General features: G+C 37.3%; 1 protein-coding gene across 11 annotated transcripts in view; it reads left to right on the forward strand.

The window, feature by feature from the left end:
- Positions 1-24,287, forward strand: part of ZMYND11 (zinc finger MYND-type containing 11) — a 95,432-nt gene that overhangs the window by 43,691 nt on the left and 27,454 nt on the right. For 7 of the 11 annotated variants that reach the window (XM_036925457.2, XM_036925456.2, XM_036925461.2 and 4 more), the window contains 9 exons: positions 200-361; positions 13,153-13,230; positions 13,689-13,781; positions 15,876-15,963; positions 16,503-16,558; positions 17,687-17,764; positions 18,630-18,748; positions 23,316-23,523; positions 23,909-23,977. In XM_036925457.2, coding sequence (XP_036781352.1) covers positions 200-361; positions 13,153-13,230; positions 13,689-13,781; positions 15,876-15,963; positions 16,503-16,558; positions 17,687-17,764; positions 18,630-18,748; positions 23,316-23,523; positions 23,909-23,977 — 951 coding nt within the window. The remainder of the gene's footprint in view (positions 1-199; positions 362-13,152; positions 13,231-13,688; positions 13,782-15,875; positions 15,964-16,502; positions 16,559-17,686; positions 17,765-18,629; positions 18,749-23,315; positions 23,524-23,908; positions 23,978-24,287) is intronic. The other 4 variants (XM_036925460.2, XM_036925465.2, XM_036925468.2 and 1 more) reach the window with 3 other exon arrangements.

The raw sequence follows: 24,287 nt of genomic DNA on the forward strand, positions 1-24,287 counted from the left end.
TTTGAATATTGATGCTGTCTAGGAAAGAATTTAAAATTTAAAGAAGCAAATTTCTAGGTATTTTTTCCCTCTTTTAACACAGTAAATGTCGAAATTGTTTATAATGCCTAACTTCTGATGGACATTAGTTTCAATTTTGTTCTTAGTCATTGCAGATATTGACAAAATGTCATACGAAATTATTTTGTATTTTTTGTAGGACTGGGAAACAGAAAATCATGACTGGTATTGTTTTGAATGCCATTTGCCTGGAGAGGTGTTGATATGTGACCTGTGTTTTCGTGTGTATCATTCCAAGTGTTTGTCTGATGAGTACAGGCTTAGAGACAGCAGTAGTCACTGGCACTGCCCAGTATGCAGGGTGAGTACCTATGAGCTTTCATGTGCTGGTCAGGGGGTTGGAATTCATTAATAATAGCTGCACAAAGGTACCCCAGGTGGTCTTGCCAGGTTAACGGATGAAGTACTGGAGGGGTGGGGGTTCACTACTGAAATGGTGGTATATGAACAGTGCTTACAAATGGATAACACAGAACATGTCACCGATTCAGGGTGTGGGTTTTAGAAAGTTTTAATCACATAAAAATATACTCTCTTCCCTTTCTTTGCCCTTACCTCTGGATTGTGTGACTCCTTTAATGGATAGCCTTGGGAAATCAAGAACCATTCTCCCATAACCGAGGTCTCCACTGCTTAGAAAACACAGCTAGCAAAAGGCACATTGTTGGAAACATTCTGTATCTACTTCCCATTTTCTATCCATGTAATGTTGCCTTTATTTTTTGTCATATCATGGGTTAGTTTATTTCTTATATTTTGTTGGGGGTGGAGGGAGGGAACAGTTGTATATAAAGAATCCTAATAATTTAAAGCAAAAAAAAATAGTCTGGTAGGTACAATATAGGTACTTCCCACAATTATTTTCATTCATATTATTTCCCCTTTGGCCTAGTGTACGTGCCTGTGCTTGTTGGCTGCAGAACGTGGTGTGTGTGTATAGAGTGACGTGTGATGCCTAAGTGCTGCATTACATGTGGCAGTGATGGTGATGAGCAGGAATTATTTCACTGAAAGCTCTATTGTCTGTACTTAAAGATATTAAGTACTTAGAAGTATTAAGGTGCTTATTTGGAATCATGCAAATTGCCCAGATTACTTACAAGTTCAGTTTGTGAATATGCTTTGTAATAACTGGGTAACTTAAATATTTATTTATCCTTCCGAAAGAAGTTTTGTCTCCATGATGTTTACCCTCTTTCATACCAGCCAAAAATTTCCTGCCAGCATGATAAGCAAATACAGTGTATATTTAGTCTGCGCTTAGTAACTAAAGCTTGGATCTTACCAGCGCTACTGTTTATATTCGGTAGGCCAGAGGAAGTACAGTTGGGGTAGCATGAAAAAAAAAGTGTGATGATGACTTATAAACAAATGCCTAATTGCTAGATAAGTAGTGATTAATCCCCAAGTCTGGATGTGTCAGTATCAAACCCCCTGTTTGAGGTCTACAAGAATTTAGATGTCTCCAAGAAGTTAGTGTAATCAGTGGTGTGGGAACTGCATTAATATTCATAGTTTATTTTCATGGGTTTGGATTGTGCATTTTAAAAGCAAATACATGTATCTTCTGTTTTTTGGTAATAATTTACACTATAGGAAGTAAGGAATTAATGCTTAGAAACAAAAGCATTGAGGTAAGAAAAATATGAAAGAGATGGAGTCACTGGAGTAATATGGACTCAGGAACTTAGGAAATAAAATTCTGGACATACCTGTATCTTTACTGCCATAGCTTTTTAATATTTAATATTTAGTTCTTTCATAGTAAAGAATTTAAACAAAAACACTGGGATTTTTGAGGATGGGCTAAAGTTTATTATGGATGTTTTATATTCCTTGACGTTAAGAATGGAAATTAAACAGTCACACCTTTGAAGAAAATGTGTAATATTTCCTCCATCAGAATTCACTATCAGCTTGTCAGATTCCATTTTCTGTATGTGTACTTTTACTGATAAGACATATATATTTTTTAAACAGTTCAGTTAGTTACTGGCTCGCAAAGAAACATGATAAATAGCCAAGATGGGACTCAGCCGAGCCTAGCCATTTTTTCTTTTCTTCCCTTTGTTTTTTTCTAGTCCATCTAAATAATCTCAAATTGTGATATAATTATGCTTACTGAAATGATGCTGTGAGTCAATAAGAAATCGTGGATTAAATTATTTCATAGACTGAGCTACTCTTTGCTTAGACTCAAAAGGAGTATGTTGAGGTTGGGAATGGTGAGTTTTATCTTGAGATTTAAAACTTCCAAAGAAATAGTTGTTTCTATGTTAGATCTAACTATTGTTTTAATTGTTACATTCAAGAACAAGATAAGTGCTAATAATTCCTTGCCTGGAGGAAAGGGTAATTAATAAACTTGAAATTCAAATGGAATTATAAATATCTTTAAGGTAAAGTTTTTAGTTAATTTGGTTTGTTTAGACAAAGCATCAGAACTTCAGGTAATGCTGCTTTTTATCATGTAACATGAGAGTGACTGACGAGATTTCAGTATGCTTGTAGTAAGAGAGCTGAGAGTCTGTATACTGAAAACTGTGATTCCGAATCAGAAGGATCTTCTCTGTTTTTCTTTTCAGTTAATGTTTGGGAAAAATATAGATTAATTATATGTATTAATGAGCAGTTTTGAGGATGAGATGCCCAGAGGCAGATTTCAATGCAGGTAAAAATAGTAGATGGAAGCCAACCATTACCACCTAAAATTGAAGATTAAAAACTTCTATATTTTACAGTGATCAGAAGATGACTTTTTTTTGCATAATCTCTGACCCTTACAGCAATGAAAAGACACTGAGAATAGGTTATATCTCACCTATCAGCTGTGTAACCAGATTTTCTTCAGCTCAAGCGTCTTTATGTCATACATACAACTATTTCCAAATTATTTTAAGATAGCTATGACAGGAATTTTTCTCAATTTGAAGTCATTTTATTAATTTTTATAATGATCTCAAAATCTTACAATCCTGAGAATATTTGCTTTGAAAAAAATTTTGAGTAATGTCCTGTTTCACACTCTTGTTACTGGGAACTCTCATGAATAAAAAAAAAAAGGGATTAAATTTTTTAAAAAGTTTGCTGTTAAAAATTCAAGTAATTTAGAGAAAGATAAAGAAAAAAAAAAGATTCCTGGAAATGTTATCAGGTAATAGGTGAATGTTCTCACAGACCTCTCCATGTGTATGTGTGCGCGCACACACTCATCTTTGGTTAAAAACAAACAAACTTTAAAAAGGTTGGCCTTAAGAGTGGCCTGGTGTCCATTTTCCTCATCAAGCCATAACTCTGACTTGGAAGAATTATAAAGGGAGGTTATAAAGGAGCTGGTGCACAGCAGACTACATAGCAAGCCCTGCTTCCTGGCTCTAAGGCATCATCTGGTGTGGTATAATGTCCTGCCATGCTTGATAGCTGTTAGAGTTGCATTGGCTCTGAATCTGGTATGTTATAAAAAGTCAAGATTATTTTAGGGGGGGGAAATGTATAGCAAAACAAAATTGGCACTTTTCAGTTTAACAATTATGAGACATATTTTGAAAGTGGGCCCCTGTTTTCTCCTCTTCAAATATGTTCATGTTCCTTATGTAAATGATTTTGTTTTCATAACTTGGAGGAGTTGTAGATGCATATTACTGCTTCTTTTATATTCAGATTAATGAAATCTATATTTGAACTAAGAAATATCATAAGGGAGCAGAATTTAGTGCTCTAAATTGCACATTATTTGCCTTTACTGTGAGCATGTAGAAAGTCTTGGAATGGGAAGAACACAGAGACCTGCTTTTCTCCTTTCTCATATTTGGGCCTCTGAAATGGAATATGGCTCCAGTGAAATCCATTCAAAGGTTTTTATTTTTGTTTTTTACAGTTATTTTATAGCATAAAAATTTAATACTACTATTCTTTATTTCCTCTAACAAACTTCAGCTCACTTTGTATCCCATTTATCACATACTGTTACTTTTGTATACAAGGATCAATTTAAGTCATAAAAGAAAAAGTAACTAGTGTAACTGGATAAAGGGATATATTATTATAGTATGTCTTTAAAAACTAGAAAATATTCATTCCCCAACAAATGTTTCAGATAGTATTTTTTGTCTGTTTAAGGATCACAAATTTTAAAATCTGTGCTAATAGTACAAATTGTATGTCGAATCAACTGAGTCCACTAATAAAACACAGGAACAAAAGATAATGACGAGGAATCTGTGTGGGAGAGTTTTATTAATTTAAAAATACTTTGGTTCTACATCTAACCCAACAGCTCTCCCAGATTTGCAGCACCTGACTCTTTAACCCCCCCTGCTCTTGACACATTAGGTATCTACTAGCATCAGAGGAAGGGAGCCACTAACAGGAACTTTCCCTAAAATTTCCCACTACTGTAATTCTCTTTGAAATATTTACAGTGAAGATGTGTGTGTTACAGGAAACTTAATATTTTAAACATACAGGCTTACAGAAAGTATTTAAAATTTAAAGTTGGATGTCAAGCCCTAGGTACTATATTTTTATATGGGTTATGGTATACTCTTTAGGCAGATACTGAAAATGGAGCAATTTAACTGAAAGGAGGAATGTCATTTAAAAATAAAGCCAAGACCGAATCTCTGTTAGGAGGCCATCCAGAGTTTTACCACTTGGGTACTAACTTGTGAGTGTTAATTTAGTTCTGGGTGAGTTATATATGGCTCATTTGCACTGTGACTTTTGGTTGGTCAGGTAGCTAAAGAAAAAACAATGAAAGCTATTTCTTGAAACTGGAGATAGAAATGTACTTATGAATCCATTTTTTATTCTTTTGGGTATGTAGGTAACACAGTTTCGTTTAAATTCCCAAAATAGGGAGAATGCTTATTTAATGTTCATAATGAAATAGGACAAAATGCTAAATTAAAACATTATGTACATATTATGAAACTGTAACTTTGGCTTTCTGGTCAGTCTTCCTTTGTTAAATGGGGTACATTTATTAATATTTTCCCCCTGAAAGTGGGTAAGCCAAGTTTTCCACCACAATACAAATCTGGAATGAAGATTTGATTTTTAAATAAAATAGAATTAGAAGTTTTATGGAAAATAAAAATAAACATTAATCAAATATTTTTTACAAATTTTAAAGATAACTGGATCTTATCATTTTTAAGTAACAAAAGTAGAAATTTAATTTTAAAATATTTGTCTGAACCAACTACTTAATAAGGCAGTTTTGATATTCATAACAGGCCTGACTAGAGGAAGAAATAGTGGGAACATTGATAAATACAGACGATTTTAAAACTTAGATCTAGGATATAAAATCTCATGCACTGTTATCTCTATAAAACTACCTGGAACCAAGCAAGAAAGAAAAAGTGCACATATTTTCTACACATCCTTTCCATTATGAGTTTAACAATGTTATGTATGGTCAGAAAGACTTGGACGTGAGTGCAAAATGTTTTGGTGGTGGCGTATTTGGCTTACATGATGTATCTTTTGGTGGCTTGTTTAAACTCTTAATTGAAATTTGTCTTTTATTTTTAACTCTGAGGGATTATAAGGAGATAATAGTTGGGGTGGTTCCTACATCAGGGTGGTTACAACTTAATCTAGATAAATTGAAAGCTCATTTAGTGTTCCCAGTATCGATGAACTGAAAATATATACAAAGTGTGCACAGTCTCCTTTTACTGTCTCTGCAAATGCACCAGGTGGGAGAGGAATGGGCAGGTGGGCAGGTAGCAGTCCTGTTGGCTGACAACCTCATTATGCAGGGAACAGATGGTACTTATCCCAAAACAGAGACATGCACCCTATTTTCAGAAGAGAAGAGAATAGAAAGGCTTACTCCATTGAGGAATACATTCTGCTTCTGCCTTTTAAATCTAATTGTTCTTCCTTTAAAGACTAGTGCATAGAAGGGTGAAGAGACAAATACATATCAAACCTGTCTTCTAAAAAGTTTTTCTGAATGTCCTTTTCCTATTCTCAGATCCCTACAACATGCCACAGAAGAGCTTAAAGTTACACCAAAGGTGTGTTTAATATTGAAAGATAAAATTCCTGATGTGAATAATAGCCCTCTCTCTATAGCTAATATTTTAGCAATTTTGTTGTATTTGTGGGTGTAGTAGATACAGAAATACTACATTTTTTATAAAACCAGTCAGTTTTGTGGGCTATAAAATTAATTTGAGAATGCTTTAATAACTTCTAAGTCACCTTACACTGGCCATCACAAAGCTGGTTATATCATCTAAACTGAGTCAGAACTTGCTCATCTCAATCAGAGGAAAGAGCTGACCTTATAAAAATGAATAAATATAAATACAGCTGGAGTAGCATTTGGTGCTGTTATAAATCCTGATGAACAAGTCTGGAAACACTACATGAGTGATTCTGCAGGACCAACTTCCCAAGTAGAGCGTGGCATGTGAGCAAAGTCAAGTCGGCTAACATGCTGCAAGTCCATTTCAAGATGCTCTTAGTACTAAGTTCAGGGATCCTCTTGAGTGCTGCCTTCACCTGTGAGTAAGAAGACATATCTATGACAACTTAAGGGAAGGTTTTACTGTTCTTTAAAATTAAAATAAATAAAACTTTTACCAGAAACTCAAGTGCAAGTGACTGTTTCAGCATTGGCTGTAGCATATTTGGGATGAAGAACTAAGGGATCCATGTTAGTTAAATATGATGCATACCACATGCAGAAGTGTGCAAACGAAGCTTTCCACCTTTAATGTTGGCAGTAGCTGTGGTGGTCTGCTTTTCTAGTCTTGCAGAAGAGAGCTAATTTCAATGTACTGGTACTAGGAACAAAAACAAAACTGAACATAGGTTTATTTTTAGAAAATTTTTCCTAGAAAGATATTGTCACTGATGGGCTAGTGGGGTCCCCATGGTGTGGAAGTTGCAGTGGCAGGACTTCGGGGCACTTCCACAGCTGTACTGGTAAAGTCTCAGATATTGGGGTTTCTTATAAATTCTTTGATTCTTTTGTGTTCCATCATGAGAAGTGGTTGTAGAAAATATTATAGAGCCTCAGATGTCCATAACAACATAGACAATTTATGTGCAAATAAAATTCATATTGATTCTTTTCTGTCCTGTGATTACAGATAGTTATAGAGGAGAGCTTGGAGCTTCTTGATTCCTCAAACAGTGTAGGTAGTTTATATGCAGATTAGCGTTTTTCTAGTAAAATCTAGAGGCCACGTGTACCAGAATTGTGTGGTGTGCTTATATAGGACACACTCTTGGGGGTGAGACTCAGGAATTTGCCTTCAGAAGGTCTCTAGATGATTATGAGCTCACTAATGGAAGTGAGCCTCGGCATAGGCTAACAGCAGTATTCAGGTTTTATCACCTGGAAGTGAAATGGTTCATATGCTGGAAGTAATCAGTGGTTTAGAATGGCCAGAATACGCTAATACAGCTTGGTTATGAACATCAGTTTGACATTTTGGAAGGATTTTGCACGGTTGAATTCAACTATGTGGAAATTTTTCTTTTTTTTTTTAGTAGGCAGTGAGGTTGCTTAATAATGGCTGACAGTTCCATTCAAGTAGTATTTGTTGAACATTTACTATGTGCCAGATACTGTACTAGGCCCTAACAAAAGAACACCGAACTACACTACTGTGGACTGTGCTTTCACAGAACAGTCTAGTCCAGGGTCAACAAACTTCTGTGGCCTGTGGGCCAAATTAAGCCCACCACCTATTTTTATATTGCTTATGGGCTAAGGATGGGTTTTACATTTTAAAATGGCTGAAGGAAAACCAAAAGAAGAATAATATTTTGTGACATATATTAATGAAAATTATAAGAAATTCAAATTTCATTATCTAAAATTTCCTTAGAACACAGCCACGCTCGTGGAACATATACATTATTTATGACTGCTTTCTCACCACGAGCAGAGTTGACACAGATGCTGGATGTCTTCAAAGTCTAAAATACTTATTATCTAGCCCTTTACAGAAAAAATTTGCTGACCTCTGTTCTAGCCTACTGTGGGAAGTACATTCTGGATATTGGGGATCCCCAAGAAAGTGTGAAACCCTTATCCTGTGTAATCACAGAGTTGGGGACTTGGATTTGGTAAACTCCAGCAGCACAGCTATGTCATCTATAGATTGACTTAGATGGATTTCTGATTTTGTATGTATTTTTTTTGGATGTTTGGTGTACTGAAATGATATTTCTACAAGTCATTCTCTGCTGAATATGTTTCTACAACTGAAAAGCTGGGTCTCTAGGGAACATGGAAGATTCCAGGACATTCAATCCTGACAATTTCTTCAAAGAAAGATTTTTGGGCATTGTTAACAATAATCAGCTGTGGATAAACTTTAATAGGACCAAAGTTGCTTATACTGTCTTCCAGCCAAAAACAAAAACAAACAATTAGGCACACTGAGCATGGCTGAATTAGTTTATTCATATTTTGTTTGATATTACTGAGACTCATCTGATTTGCTGTAATCCAGCAATTATGTGTAACTGGCTTAAAACTCCCTTACTCAAGAAAAAGATACCCATGACTTTCTATTATTTTCCCCATAAAGTCCAGGAAAGTAGGCTCTGGGTTTTCTGTAATGTTCTTGAGAACATCTTGCTTCAGTGGATGTCTTCCTCACATTTGTGACAGAGCTTCAGCCATGTGACTGTTGTCATTTACAATGGTCACAACAACTTTGGCCATGGAAGAGAAAGTTTCTCCCTCAATTATTTGTAGATATTGACCCAAATCACTCCTATATGCTGCCTGGTGATGTGAACAGTTACCAGAATGTACTGGCTTTCCTCTGATGGATCCTGAGCTGTGTACTGTTGCAGAGAGGCCTTTCCTGAGGAGTTCAGAGGTCTTCAAGGAGAGAATGGGTATCTTTCTTCAAAGCCTGAGGAAGAATTGAATTTGAAATAATCTGCAGATATTATACAGCATTATTTTTGTTTTTCTGACCTTGTCAAGAGCTTTCTGCTTTGTTATGTTACAAACAGAATAACATTTAGCTTAGAAACTACTTCTTTAATTTCTATGAGTTCTGGTGGCTTTTTTTCAAGCCATTTCAATGTCTTTATTTGACTGACAGGCACCAACTGAAGCACTGCTATGAATGTTACATTAGGCAGCTCCCCACATTACCTAGGAAGTCCCAGAGGGCCTGCAGGGCAGCCCTGGGACAGAAGCTGCAATGCTGTTAATTTCTTTTATGAAAACTAAATCTCTAAGTGTAACTGGTAAGTGTCAGAAAGTACACAAGTTTAGCATATGTGAAAGCATCTTATGGTAAATGTTCGTCCCCCCCAGTTGTTGGAGAAATTTTTGCATCTGTTCAGGGTCCTCTCTTCTGTTTGCCTCAGTTCACTAGCGATCCCCTCAACCTGTGGTCTGGGAGACAGGCTTCCCCGCCTCCTGGGCATGTCTTGAGCAGCCTGAGGTCCATGCGCAGAACTGCAGGGCAACCTTGTCAACCAGGGCAGCTGTTTACTTACCAGCTTACGTGGTTCTTGCCTTTCATCTTCAATAGAATCTCAGATTTGTTGACAAAAAGATGTATTGGGGAGTAAGTGAAAATAAAAATAACAAGAGGCTTTTAGCAACATCATTCTGTTTGGCTGTGCAGATCCTTTGGGTGAGTCCTCTTCAACCTGAATCAGTGATGTCTGTAATATAGTAATGGAAAAGAACCAACACTTAGAACATGTGAGACACACTCCTGTAGAACAAGCAGACCGAGAGACTTACTGTATTTGGTGAGGATACACCACTTGACACTTCTTAAAACAGCAGCAAAGGTCAGAGCCACTGCACTTGTTTGTGTGAGTAATCAGCCTACCTCACACAAATGCTGGGCAGTAGTTCCCAGTCAGAACTGCATGCTAGAAACACCTGGGGCATTAGGACTGTGAATACCTAGCCCCTCCCTAAGCCCTACACCAGTGCTAGCAGAATCTCAGGATGGCATCTGCACACTGGGGGTTTTTCCTTTGAGGCAAAGCTTACTTTGCAGTGGTTTGCAAGGTCATACATATACCATTTGATGAATAGTCAAAACACAATTCCCGTGTACCTAAGTTCCACTGAGGCACAGAACTTGACCATTGAACCCACTGCCACCTCCCTTCCCCTACAGAGCCATTGTTTTTTATTTTCCATCACGGATAAATTGTGCCCCTAGAACTGTAGCAGATGGCTATTGGTGCTTTTTAAAGGCTTACCCAGCTGGATTCTAATGTATAGCTAGAGTTGATTGACGCTGAAGTAGGATATCTAAATCCAAGTAGTACTTGATTAAATGGAGTCATGTGTCTGAAAGCAATACTCTGAAGGGACTAGAGCTGTTAGGGAGCATGCGGGTCACACCCATTTAGCCTTGGAAGTGATCTCCGCCCTTGTTTCCTTTCACATTTGCTGAAATAGTCATTTTTCCAAGCTCATGTCACCACTTGAATTGCTCATAGAAGAAAAGGGACACCCTAGAAACTTGACGCTAATCAAAATTAACCATGATATTAAGCCAGATTTTCATCCTCTTATTTAATTGTGTAAAGCAAGGCCCTCAGCTTGCCCAAGCTCTGTGCATTTGGAGTCCTCCCCAAAATAGTGTTGTACATGGTTATACTAAGTTAGCAATTCATGTAAAAATGTTTAACCAGAGGAAACCAAAGTGAAAGCACTGTGAGAGCATGTAGTATCAGTGTTTTGTGTAGAATTCACAATTCTCTGTTGAAAGAAAGCAGGAACTGGAAATAGACTTTAAACGTGAATAGTTCAGTGCACAAGTTACCTAAATTTAAACAAAATAAAATAGGGGATTCCCTACTGTTTCAGAGTGTTTCAATGTTTTAATTTCAAAGAGAACGATCTAGTTGGGATGTGTCAGCTATACTGATACTCTGGTTGTAGCACTGCATAAATTTTACCACTAAGAAACACTGAAATGCTTTATTTTTTAAGGTTCTAAGGACCCAAGAGGTTACATCCCAATGCTCAGTGAAGCGCTTCATAGCCCGATGTTTGGAGCATGGAATGGATAAAAGCATATTCCTCACACGTGCTAGAGACAGGATGGTTATCCTGCAATTAGTTGGGGGCGCCTATGCCTGCTGTCACTGCTCAGGTGACTACAGGTGTCCCAGTGCTAGTGGGCATCGGCTTCAAGTGTTCTCATTGCCCAGTTGAGCTTTAAGTCCTCAAAGGAAGACCCAGAGAGCAGAGTATTCCACCCTGCCTTGTTGGGATGGCCAAGGTCTGGCTACAATAGAATTCTGTGTCAGTACTACATATCTGACTATCAGTAAAACTAACTATCAGTAGTTTTAGTAATGCACCTAAAATATTTTGGAGTTGGCATGGTGTAACATGTAGCTGGAAGCATTTGTTTTTACTCTCCTTTCTCTTCAAGAGGAATAGGTTTCCCAAGAGGTGAGAAAAAAGCAGCTTTCTTGGCCCCTTATCCATTTCGCTTCCCTGTATCTGACAATTTATCAAATTGCTTGCTCAGTATAGGAAGTAGTAGTACATGAAAAGATGTCCATGTTGCAAGAACATTTGTCCAAAAGCACTAGTAATTGATTGTGTTTTGGATCCACTGGGAGCTTCCTCTGCACCCCCATTGTGACTGGCAGACACAGGGAGTGTCGCACTGTTACATTCTGGCTTACACGAGGCAGCGGCTAATACCTGTTTTGTGCCTGAGATTCACTGGGGATCTTGTTAAAAGTGAGAATTACAAGCTACATCACAGCTCCTTCCCCAAAAGATTATAAACCTGGGGTCCAGGAAATGTCTTGCATTTTAAACTCCCCATCTACCATTGGTACTCAGTGTTGGCTATGTTTCACAAGCATCTGAGAAATTAACTAATAAATTACTGGACAGATGCAGAGCACGGGACCTTCTTCCCAAAATGCCAGCCCGCATGCTGAAAGTGGAGTTTTACAGATGTGTTTTACAGAAGTTCTACCATGTCTCTGGGTATGGCTAAGGTAGAGAAAAACTTCTCTGTAATTACCATAAATTTAGAAACTGTGTGCATGGGTCATAAAATAAACCTGTATAGGGAAGGAAGCATTGACAATCTGTGCATCACCAGAGACTCCAGGTGAGAAGTGGAGAGAAGGAGGGGTCACTTCAGACATGAAGTACAGGAAACTTGAGTCTCCAAGTAAGGAACTGTTTTTCCAAAATTTTAACAATTTTAATTTTAAGCTCAAGCCAAGAATCCTCAGTTACATCAGAAACGCTTCTTCCTCCACTGGGTGTAGCATATTAAGATGACTTACTGCATGTAGTGTCTTGGGAGCAATATTACCACTGGGCAGAGAATCTTAATCTAGTGGGCTGAGAAAGTCAGTGTCTATTGAATAGTGGCTCAAACCTTCTCCATCCTCTGCATGCAGCCAAGTGTCTGCCAGGGTCTTAGCCTTGACAAAGAAACAGGACCATTTGTCCTTGTTTGCTAGCTGTCCAGAAATGACATAAAAGGTAGAATCATATCTTTTTCTCTTCATGTGCAGTTAGATTTTTCTGAGAGCAATTGAAGAACCTGACTAGCTTTTAGACCAGACTAGTAGAAATTGGAGCTCTGAGTGTTTCTCAGTAAGTTACTTTAGCTGAAGGTGGAGGTGTGTACATCAGTGGTGTATGTGATTCGCAAGTGACACTGATTTTAATGACCTTTGTAATGAAGAATAATGTTCTGTTGAAATTCAGTATCCAATATTGCTAATTTAAAATAATCTCAAAAGGACTTCAGCCATCAGTATCTTTTTCTTTGGTAAAATGTGTGATTTTACATTATCATTATTGTCGTGTTTTTTTTTTTATCTGAAAATTGGTTGAGGTTTTAAAATATAAAAAAAGCATAATCTCAGAGACATTATGACAAATACAATGTAATGTTTTCTGTTTCTCATTAAAGGCTGTTTTTGCTATGCAAATTTCAAAGATTTCTCAAGTCTATTGGAAATAGTGCTTCTTTTAATAAAATCTTTACATAATGTAATCTTTTATATGTAGAGTCTTTTACATGAATATAGACATACAAATGATGAGGTCTTATATCTGGCCTTTTCTGTTTTTAACAGAGCATCAAGAAGAAAAACACAAACAAGCAGGAGATGAGCACATACCTGCGATTCATCGTCTCCCGCATGAAAGAGAGAGTGAGTTTGAGGAGGGGTCTTTCAGAATCTCCAGAAATATATTTCACTCTGGGTCATTTCTTTAAAACTTACTCTCTGACAAGTAACAGATAGGTGTGGAGCAGTATGAGAGGACCTTTGCCCAGCTCCTCTGGGCAGCAGTATGAGAGGCTCTCCATAGAGGGCCTGTAGATGGCTCTGTCTTTGCTTTGGTCACAGATATTTCTTTAGTTGCATTAGTTTGGAAACATTTACATTTTTTAATTCCATTTATCAGAATTAACATTTTATTAATAATTAGTGTTTAAAGTGGAATGGAATTTTCCAAAATAATCTTTCTGTCAGGATCTTAGGGAGCTGCTCACAAAGCTACTAGTGCATGTGCGTTTCTCCATTAAGCTGTAAAGTACTTGCTAAGCATTGATGTTTCACTGTCTCTCCTGCCACATTTAAAACTGATGATTCCAATGATATTTCAGGCTATAGACCTTAATAAAAAGGGCAAGGACAGCAAGCACCCCATGTATCGGAGGTTGGTCCACTCTGCAGTCGATGTGCCTGCTATCCAGGAGGTAAGGCTGCACTCCCTTCTTGCTGCAGGTACACACCCTGAGCTCCCGAGTGGTTGAGTGACATTCTGCCTGCCTGTGCCCTTGAGTGTCTGCCCACTGTCGCTGAAACACAAGGCGCCTCTGCCACTTGTGCATTGCTGCTACCTAAGGCTTGTGTGCTCATTCTGGTGCAAATTCAGTGTCCCCTTTTAGAAGGTCTGGTTTTTAGCAACCTCTAGATTCTTGATGCTTGCTGATTAAAGCGAATGTATTGGAGGAGGCCAGTGGTTTTTCAGAAGCAGAGAACTCATTGGCACAGCTTGCTGGTTTGGTGGCAGTACTCGAGTTTCTTTCAAGGAAGAATTAGAGTGTGGAACTGGCCCAGAGTCGGAAAACAGGGAGATGAACAAAACAGATTATAACCATAAAACTTAACTATTCTCAGTTGAAATTCTTATTTTTACCCATTTTAGCTGAGGATTGTTAATGAGTTTGTTAACGTTTAATTAAAAATTAAAATAAAATCCAATAGAACACTTAAACATGTTTCTAGCTTGGGTTGCTAAGTGACTAATTCTGTACCTTATGTGTCATTTTGAAACTTTTAAATCTGTGGTTGTCATAATGGCTTTTATAGACACTGTAGGAATAATTTTAAAACACCTTACAGGTTTGCTTGTCCCTCATTAACAACTGAGAAAGACTGAAGATGAAGGTGTAATTATTTCAGTGGAAGAAAAGGGTGACATGAGGTTTCTCTTAAAGTGTCTGGATAATCCCAGAATAAAAACAAGTAAATTTAATTTTACCTCCTGCCCCCTGATTTCCTAGCGTCAGGCAGCCTCTTTTTCCAAATTCTAAGGCATCTAATGAGGGATTAAGATGTTGGCTGCCCTTCTGCCCTGTGTGCACCCAGCACTTTCCCAGGTTTCCCCAGTCTGACCCTGTCGGATCCATGGAGAACACTAGCTGGGTGGACAGAGTCTTGGACATGTGCTTAGAAAGTATTGACCAGGGGCATAAGTGCTATAAGGAAAAGAAAGGGGAAGATGTGATTTTTATGCTTTTAGGAATTTACATCACAGACCAAAATGTAAGCTGTGAGGGTGCAAATACATACAAAATCACAAAGGTGCTTTGGGAATGCTGAGAGCAGCTGTCTTCCACCTGGGTGCATATGGGGCCACCTGTGGGCGGAGCATAGCAGAGCCCAGTACAGTCAAATTAGGGGTGAAGCTTGGATACCAACATCGGTTAATAAGCTCCATGACCCCAGATGCCAGACAGGAGCCATGCATCTCCAGCTGGGGATATGGGAAGCCTTCATGAAGAAAGGGCAACTAAATTGGGTCTTGGAGGATTTCAGCAGAAAGGTGAGATCTGAGTCATTCTTTAGAGGTCTTAGCATTCCAGGCTATTTTCAAGCCAATTTCCTAAAATGATCCTCACCAGGATAAGAAAATTCCTCCTTGCTACTTCTAGGTAACTTTGTCATCTCCCTCTTCTAAAAATTCTGCCTCCCACCCCAAAAATCCTCCTTTGGGATTTTTTGGCAGCTGAAGGCAGAGAGATTCCAATGACGGAAGCCCTTTACATATACCACTACAATAGGGAGGAGCCCTGACATTTCCCTGGTGCATAGAGGAATACCTAGGACTTTATTTCTAACTTGTTTGTAAGTCAGTACCTAGTACCAATTCAGAATTATCAATGCATCTTCTTCACAGTTGTGGTAAATTGTCTCAGAGGTGAACAGTTCTTTTTTTAAATTCCCCTGTGTTATGCAGATATGTACTTAAGGGTCTCATCAACCACACTGTTCATTATTTACAAAGCTTAGCAGCAGCTTTTATCATTGTTACAGAATGAGATGTTCAGGATCCAACGTTTAGTCCAGTAAATTAATACAGAGGACAGTGGTGTTGGGGTATCTGATTTGCTGCCCTCTGCTGTACTGTATTTTCCAGCCGTGGGTTTCCTTTATTCGTGTTGTCAATGCTGTGGGACTTAGGAATTCTGGAAAATTCTGCTCTGTTCCATATTTGACCCCTATAAACATAATGCAAATATTCTCACCAGGTCCTCTTCCGCCATTTTGTTTCTTGCCTTCTGCAGAAAGTGAATGAAGGGAAATACCGAAGTTATGAAGAGTTCAAAGCCGATGCTCAGCTACTTCTCCACAACACCGTGATTTTCTATGGAGGTGGAATTTCATTTTCTTTCATGTTTTTTTTTTTCATACCATTTACATTTAAAGTTGAGAAATATTTTTTATAAAGCATTACATTAAAAAATTAACACTAATTCTGTAAGTAAGTATTAATGTTAGGGTTTAAACTTAAAAATATTTGTTATAAACTTTAAAATAATGTAGTTATAGCTTATATGTTTGGCCAAAAGGAAAACTGTAATGAATGATGAAATATTATTCTTTTTAGCTTCATATATAAATTTATAAGCTTAGTTGTGAGGCTTTTCATAAGTACTTTAATTCTGATCATTTCCCTATCAATATCCTAACAATCAAATGTAAAATAAGAGGCACTGTACACCTAGAGAGTTAGTATGAGCTTAGATATAAAAATGAAAGCTGCTTATTGAATTTTATTTTGCTGACTGAACTTTATTTAAAATAATGTACACTTTTGTTAAACTGTAAGAAAATGTAAATGATTGTATTAATTTTCATAGTCTTGTGTGTCTAAATTACTGGTAATAGATAATATGTATGTTTAATTACAGCAGACAGTGAGCAAGCTGACATAGCAAGGATGCTGTATAAAGACACATGTCATGAGGTACTTATCCATTCCTAATAATTAAGCTCTTGCTGTGTTCCAAATTAAATTATTTCAGGATTCCACCCTTATATACATCTTAGCTTTGACATTTCCTTTAAATAAAATTTTGTTAAATGTATTTTATTTCCATGTTGACCTGCATGGGAAATAATGCAAATAATTGGGGATGGGGAAGAATTCTGGCAGCGCTATTCTTAGAGGAAGCCTGGAAGTTAGATTTAGTTACTAAGTAACTTCTGTAAAGAAACTTACTGCTCCCTCTTAGGTAACTGCCTTTGAGGGTATAAGTAGCATAGGGCTCTGACTGTGTGGCAATGGACGGACCCTCATCAATGTTACCCTCTTGGAAGTCAGATTCAATTTCAAGTTCCTACTGGGCTACACTGGCAAAAAAAAAAAAAAGAAAAAACACCAACAAAGTTCATATTTATACAATAAATAAAACACATATACAGAGAAGGTTTTCTTATTTGAAACTGTAACCATACTACCTTTGCCATAGTGTCTCAATTTATGTAAAATCACTTCAGATTTCACTTTTGTTTTTTCATTCATTCGACATATGTTATTGAGTGTCTATGCTGTGCTGTGTAGGGTGTTAGAAAGAATGAAAGGGTGGTCAGACTGCTGGCTCCTGCTCATGGAGCTGCATTCTCACAGGGAGACTTAAGAAAGAAACAGTCAAAATGTGCTCTTTACGATTTGTAAAAGAATGTTATAAAGGCAAACAAGGACAAAAAGGAGGCAAAATAAAGACTGCTAATATGGGTAGTTGCTATTTAATGTGGATAGACCAGGAAGACCTTTCTGAGGAAATATTGTTTAATCTGCATGGTAAACAGTTGGAAAGAGCCCATGAGCTCATACCTGCCAGGCCTCCTAAGAAATTTGTCTTCTGTTGCAAATGCAATCTGGGACCATGGGAAGGGTGGGTAGGGTTAGAACAGGAAAGGGGCAGCCTCTTACATTATTTTTTATCTAAAAATTAATGATTTAAGCTTACAAGACAAAATTCAAGACTATGTACATGAAAGACAATGTTAATTTACATGGACATGTTTTATATAGTTTAATGCACATGTATATTTTATGTAGTAGTGCTAAATAGTTGCTTTTCTTTTTCAGCTGGATGAACTACAGCTTTGCAAGAATTGCTTCTATTTGTCAAATGCTCGTCCTGACAATTGGTTCTGCTATCCTTGTGTATGTGAAATTTTGTGATTTTTGTTGTTTTACCTCTTCAGTGCGCGATGTACTGCTCTAAAGTTCATTTGCAATGTGCACTTTTTAAAGATTATAATCCTTCCTAAATATTTTTCTGTTTATCATAGTCAATACTATTTTAATGAGTATAAAACAAAGATGGTAAAAACAGCTTGGATTGCTATCCATTTCTGACTTTAGAATGAGACATTTAAGAATAAGAATGAACGTTGTGTCCCTCCATAGATAGCACAGAAAATTTTTGCTTTTGCTCATTCTCACAAGAAATCAAAGGCATTATGTACATTTATAGCTGTGTACTTTCCCCTAAATGACATGATTCCAGGAAAGGTGCTGACAGAAGCCTGTAAGTATTCTCAGTGGCCCCAGTGACACAGACGTCAGAGGCCGCCTGAGAGCAGCCAGTTCTTGAACTGCTAATGTGCTTGCCAGCCACTTGAGGGTCTTAATGAAACTTGGGTCTCTGCTTTGGTAGGTCTAGAGGAGGGCCTGAAATTCTCCCATTTCTCACAGCCTCCCAGGTGTTGACTAAACTTCATGGAGCAAAATTGGGGTGTTGTGGCCTCATTTCAAAGTGCTGCAGCCTATCAAGGGAATATTTTTCCTGTTTCTCTGAGAACTGAAAGTCCATGTTGCTATTCTTATGCAAATTTTAGTATTTTGGTGTTTTTCCAGAAGGCATAATCAATCCCAGGAAGAAAAAAAGTTCTATGTGTTTAGGAGTTAGGAAAGAAATATTTTCAAAACATGGATTATACTTGACTAGGTAGTTCAATATTAATGATATATGCCCGTATTTAATACTTTGAAAGTAATATGATAAGCTAAAACATTTTGTTTCCAGATACCTAATCATGAACTGGTTTGGGCTAAAATGAAAGGTTTTGGATTCTGGCCAGCCAAAGTCATGCAGAAAGAGGACAATCAGGTTGACGTCCGCTTCTTTGGTCACCACCACCAAAGGTAATCATTTCCCTGTGTGCAACAGTCATAGCTTCGTAGCTCAGTTCTGAGGGTCATTAGGAGTGCCCTGTCATGCTGTTATCAGTGTCCTGGTAGCTTCTCCATCAGAAACAGTATGACTTTTATTTTACATTGAAGGAATAAATCAGCATGTAGCTCAACTGGGCAGCTAACAGTGATTTCCATAAATTGTATTTCTAGGTATATTTCAGGTACTATTTACTAGGACAATTTCAGTAGCAGACACTGTTGAACTCATAAGCATGTTAATGCTGGGATTGAATTCACAATGGCAATGGAGTAGGTTTTAGAATGTGTCCATTTCACGTATTGTGATGACATTAGAGTAGTTTCAGCCATCTCTTCAAAGCTCTGTGAAAGCCATAGACAAAAATAATCAACTCAGGATAAGATAATGTCAATCTTGTGATCTAAGAATGTATATAAATACCTTATGTGTACATAGAAATTATATGCATATAAACTACCAGACATTGTTTCTGATCTAGATTTTAAAGTTTCTTTTGCTAGGGAGATATATACAGCAAAGCTTAAAAATTTACATTTTCTTAATACAAGAATATATGTATCCCAAGAGTGAAAACTATTTTTGGTACCATAAAATTATTTTTGCATAGCTAACTATTTCATACAAAGAATGTTGAACTCTGCTACTATAAAATTGCAGCTTTCTCCTTCATTGTAATGTTAAGGTCTTAACATTTATTAAATATTCATAACTAAGAAGTCTAAGGTAAAAAAAAAAGTCTGAGGTATCATTTTACACAACATTATCCATAATATCATTTACTCTAATAATGTGAATTCAAGTTTTATGAACTGTCATAGGACTTGGGAGATGGGTGAGTCTACTTGATCAAGTCACAATAGGAATAAGAATTCATATGCCGTTCTGGAGGGGTTTTATTTGGCACAGATACTGAAATAAAGGGGAAAAGTGCCAAAAGTCAGCTACATGGTCTAAAAGTCATACTTTACAAGGATTTAAATTTATAAAAATGTAGTATAATTTAAATAAATGTAATATAAATAAATATAATAAATGTAAATTTGTGATCCATGCCAGGAGGGTAACGGTCTTCTGCACTTACCATTACTGCTGGACAAGGGGCTTTATCCCCCTCCATGGTGAATTTTTACACAGTCTTCAGTTAATCTAAAATAGAAGTTTAGTTACAAGAAACCTGTGGATAATTTAAATTTCCAAAAAAGTAGTTGTATTCTTCATAGCAGATGTGCATTTCGCTGACACTGCTGTTGTGTCCAAAACATTAAACAATGATACCAAAATTCAGTACACAATGAATACCACCACTATGTGATTATTAAGTGGTAATTTCAACGCTGTGTGCTTAGCACATGCTAAGTGCTGTGTTTCCCATTGAAACAGGCAGGGAGGCAGCGCACATGTTATGGGTGGATGACCAGGTCCAGAGAAGGTTGGATGACTGGGTTTGTGTCTTGGTGTTCGCTGCTTCTAGTCTTGGACAGGTTATGGGATTAGTTCTGAGAGCCTTGTCCCCTCACTTGAAAAATAAGGGCTTCACGAGTACTTATCTCCTAAGAGTTTCTACAAGGTTTAAAGAAATTTGTATATATAAAGACTTAAGCATAGTGCTGGTATGTAGCAGATTACTTATAAATGTTAGCACTATGATACAAATACACAAACAGCAGGGAAAGTTAATAAAATAAAACACAGTTAAGTTAGAAAAGCCAGGAATTCTGTTATTTTTTTAAAAATCATGCTAATAGGTGAGAAGAAGTGGTAATCAATTTTTTACTTTATTTTTTCTTCATCAGCTTTATAGTATCTTCAACTATGAGTGATATTTTGTTAACAATATAATATGTTTTATGCTGTTCAGTTTAGAATGCAGAAAATATTTAAAAAGAATATTTGAGCTAATCTGCTTGGGTCCTTAAAGTAAATTTGTCATCTGAAAAGAGAATTAAAACATAACTTTAAATTTCCAGTTTTTCCTCAAAAAACTTACTTTGTGGAGGATTTCTGTATAAAAAATTCTGTACATATGGTACTCTAAGGACTTGACTTTAGAAAATATAAGTTCATTTTACTGTAAACCCAGAATCTACTTTGCTTTTTCTGGTCAAATTGTGCCCAGTAAGCTATTTGAGGTGATAGTCAGTGACATCACTCAGCAGTTATACTCATGAGTTCTTACTACATCATACATGAAGAGGAGACAGCTAGTAAGGGCCACCAGCTGCATGTTTTCATTAATAAATATTTTGTTCTTTTTACTGTCTTAGCCATTTTTATGTGTACAGTTCAGCATTATTAAATACCTTTGTGCGTAGGTGGGATAAAGAAATGAATGGTTTTGGATTAGTCCCTTCTCAAAACAGAATGTGCTGCTCCCTCCTCAGACTCTGAGCAAGTTGTAATGCTCCAGGAAGAAAAGCAGCTGTGATCCTGCTGTTTAAACAGTAAGGGGAGTTTTTGTGGGATTTGCGAGGGTTTATCCTACAAGAGGAAAAAAGTAGCTGATAAAGGTGTTTGTCAACAAAGCTAACTCTTTATGCTGCATGTATTTGGAGAATCTTCTGCCAGATCCCTGAGCCATTTTATTCTGCATGTATTCCAAGCATTTAGGATTAACAGATGTATGTATAGAGCTAGCCAAATCAGATTATGCTGCTTTATATTAGACTTACCCTATATTGTGAGGTGTTTTGTTTGCCTTTTTTTTTTAAGATCAGATTGCATACCTAGTGATACTCTTAAAAAACTAAAATCTGATTATGTAGTTATTGAGTTGATTATAAAAGAATAGGAAGGTATGTGTGAACTACATGGCAGTTAAGTCTCATATAAAAATAGGAACAACTTTATTATGTTCAAGGGATAAACAGGTAATTTATACTTGCATAGGGCACAGGTTCTAGAAATCTCTCTCAAAAGCACACTGATTTTAAAAAATGAGCTGAAATAACTTTTATTGATTACTTAGTACATAATAAGTCCTCGTAAATACTGGTTGACTGAAAGAGTAAATGTAGTATCAATTCAAGATCTACTGGCAAGGGACTCTTCAACAGGCTAGAATGTCATTAGCACTCTTTGCATTAGAGGTTAGAGTTTTCTAATTAAGCACTATGGCAAATGAGAGACTGCTGATGTAATATTATAAATAATTACTTGGCAGTTCAGATTTAACAATTTCAGCTATTGTTAGCATATAACAATATGATTATATATGTAAAGTGTGCTTTTAAATTTTAAAGCAAATATCTTACCTTATGTAAGCAAGTTAGAAGTGCATTTGTGGTTTAGGCACATGTGCCATGATCCTTCAAGATTTCTCTAGAAAAGTCAAGGTCCCAGTATTACCAAAACTCCATAATTATAGGCCAGGAATAAAAGCTATGCTGACTTACAGATTTAAACAAAAGACTGAAAAGAATGAAATGTTTATGTATTCATAGTGCTGTACCTCAACTTAAATCCTGTGCCCTAGAGAATGTCTTACTAACTGTTGCTCACTCATCCTTATAGTTTCCTGTCTCATTTGTGACATTCCCTTTGCCTGGAGTTTTACCCCTCAGGTGGTTCCCTGTCTAAATACTACTTGTCTTTCAAGATCAAGATCAAGCCCACTTGAAACCCTCTTCCTCTCCAGAGCACCATAGAATCTCCTTGACTACATGCTGCATTGCATTACCGTTGCTTCTTAGTAATTTCTGACAAATGTAAGATTCTGAAAGACAGAGGGAACGTATGTGGAAGTGCTGCCCTAATGACTAGCCAGTGAGCACCCTCACTGCGCTCCAGGCACTGATTAAGAGCTTACTCTGGCTCTCCCACTGTCAGATGAGGCAGTAACACTCAAGATCCAGTTCATCCTGTGGGCTGTGCTATGCTTTGCACTGGCATACAAGAGACAGCATTCTGGATCGATACTTATCTACATCCAGTAAAGTGAGGTGTAGTGCCCTGGAACATTGTGTTGAATTTTTAGCATTTTTTCCAATAGAACTGAATATAGTTTTTCTTCTATGTTTTAAGTCAGTATTACACATAATTCAGAGAGACACAAACTTGTGTTCATGATGGAGTCCTTGGTCGCTGAATGGCGTAAACACTTCTCTATTTGTTAATCATGGTTTGTCTAATGAATTAGGATGTGATATAAATATAAGTTTCTAGGCACTTTCAAATGATTCTGTACTTTTAATCTGCAAATAGCTAGATTTTGAATAACTTAACAGTATTTGAAATAACAAGCATTAACATTTAAAAAGGACAATGTGGGACATACATATGAACTATGTATGACAAGCTAAGCTGGTTAAAGAAAATAGTGAATAATTCTGGGGTATTTGTGAATTACTCCAATTCTGAGAATTTTGCTTTGATGACTGAAAAACAAGTTACCTCACCTATTTTCTACTTGGTAAGAGTTTTTATTCAAGCCATAACTAACAGCCTTAGTAAATTAGAATTGCCACAAATCATACTTCAAAGTGGGTAGAGCCCACTACCACTTTGCATGTTTCTAACTCTACCTCTACATGTCCACAGGGCGTGGATTCCTTCTGAGAACATACAGGACATCACAGTCAATGTTCATCGGCTGCATGTGAAGCGCAGTATGGGTTGGAAAAAGGCTTGTGATGAGTTGGAACTGCATCAGCGTTTCCTTCGTGAAGGGAGATTTTGGAAGTCTAAGAATGAGGACCGAGGGGAGGAGGAGGCAGAGTCCAGTATCTCCTCTACCAGCAATGAGCAGGTGAGTTGTGTCCCAGTGATTATCTTAACATGTGAACACTGTTAGTGAACAATCCTCACTGTAACATGTAGATTCTGGCATTTCTCTGTCCTCTCATAAAAACACATAATGTCTCTGTAAAAGAAACTGAAACCAATTCAGATAAACAGATAAGCTACCAATACCCCTGGTCCTGACTCTGCCACTGTGAAGGCACATTGTTCTTTCTAGCCATCCCCACCAGAGGAGTGATTCTGTAAGTGATAACAACATGGTGATGGTTGAGATAATACAAAAGGGAGCAAGTTGCTCAATTCTTATGTGTGGGTTCACGGTTAGTCTTTTCAGTGGAAAAGTGCTTCACGGTGTCTGGAATAATGTGCTGTTGCTTTTATGATGTCCACAGCTGAAGGTCACTCAAGAACCAAGAGCAAAGAAGGGACGACGTAATCAAAGTGTGGAGCCCAAGAAGGAAGTAAGTGCCTGCCTTGCTGTGTCCTGGTGGCATGGAGACAGGAAATACTGTCCGAGTCATGGTCAAGACAGCTGCTCCTGATGGGTCCCTGGGAATTGCACTGACCTCAGTCAGATACTGCCAACCTAGTGTGGACCCATCTTCTGGACTTCCTGTCATGATGTGCTATTACTGGAAATATGCATGCATGCTGAGAGTGTCTATCTGAGTTGAGTGACTTGGCCAAGCCTGGCTAAGTGGCAGGGGTCACTGCTGCATTTCCTGAAACACTGATGTTTTCTCTTCACATTAAAAGCAAAGCATTTATTCA

This window comes from Manis pentadactyla, chromosome 3 (assembly GCF_030020395.1).
Source record: "Manis pentadactyla isolate mManPen7 chromosome 3, mManPen7.hap1, whole genome shotgun sequence".
NCBI classification, from domain to species: Eukaryota; Metazoa; Chordata; class Mammalia; order Pholidota; family Manidae; genus Manis; species Manis pentadactyla.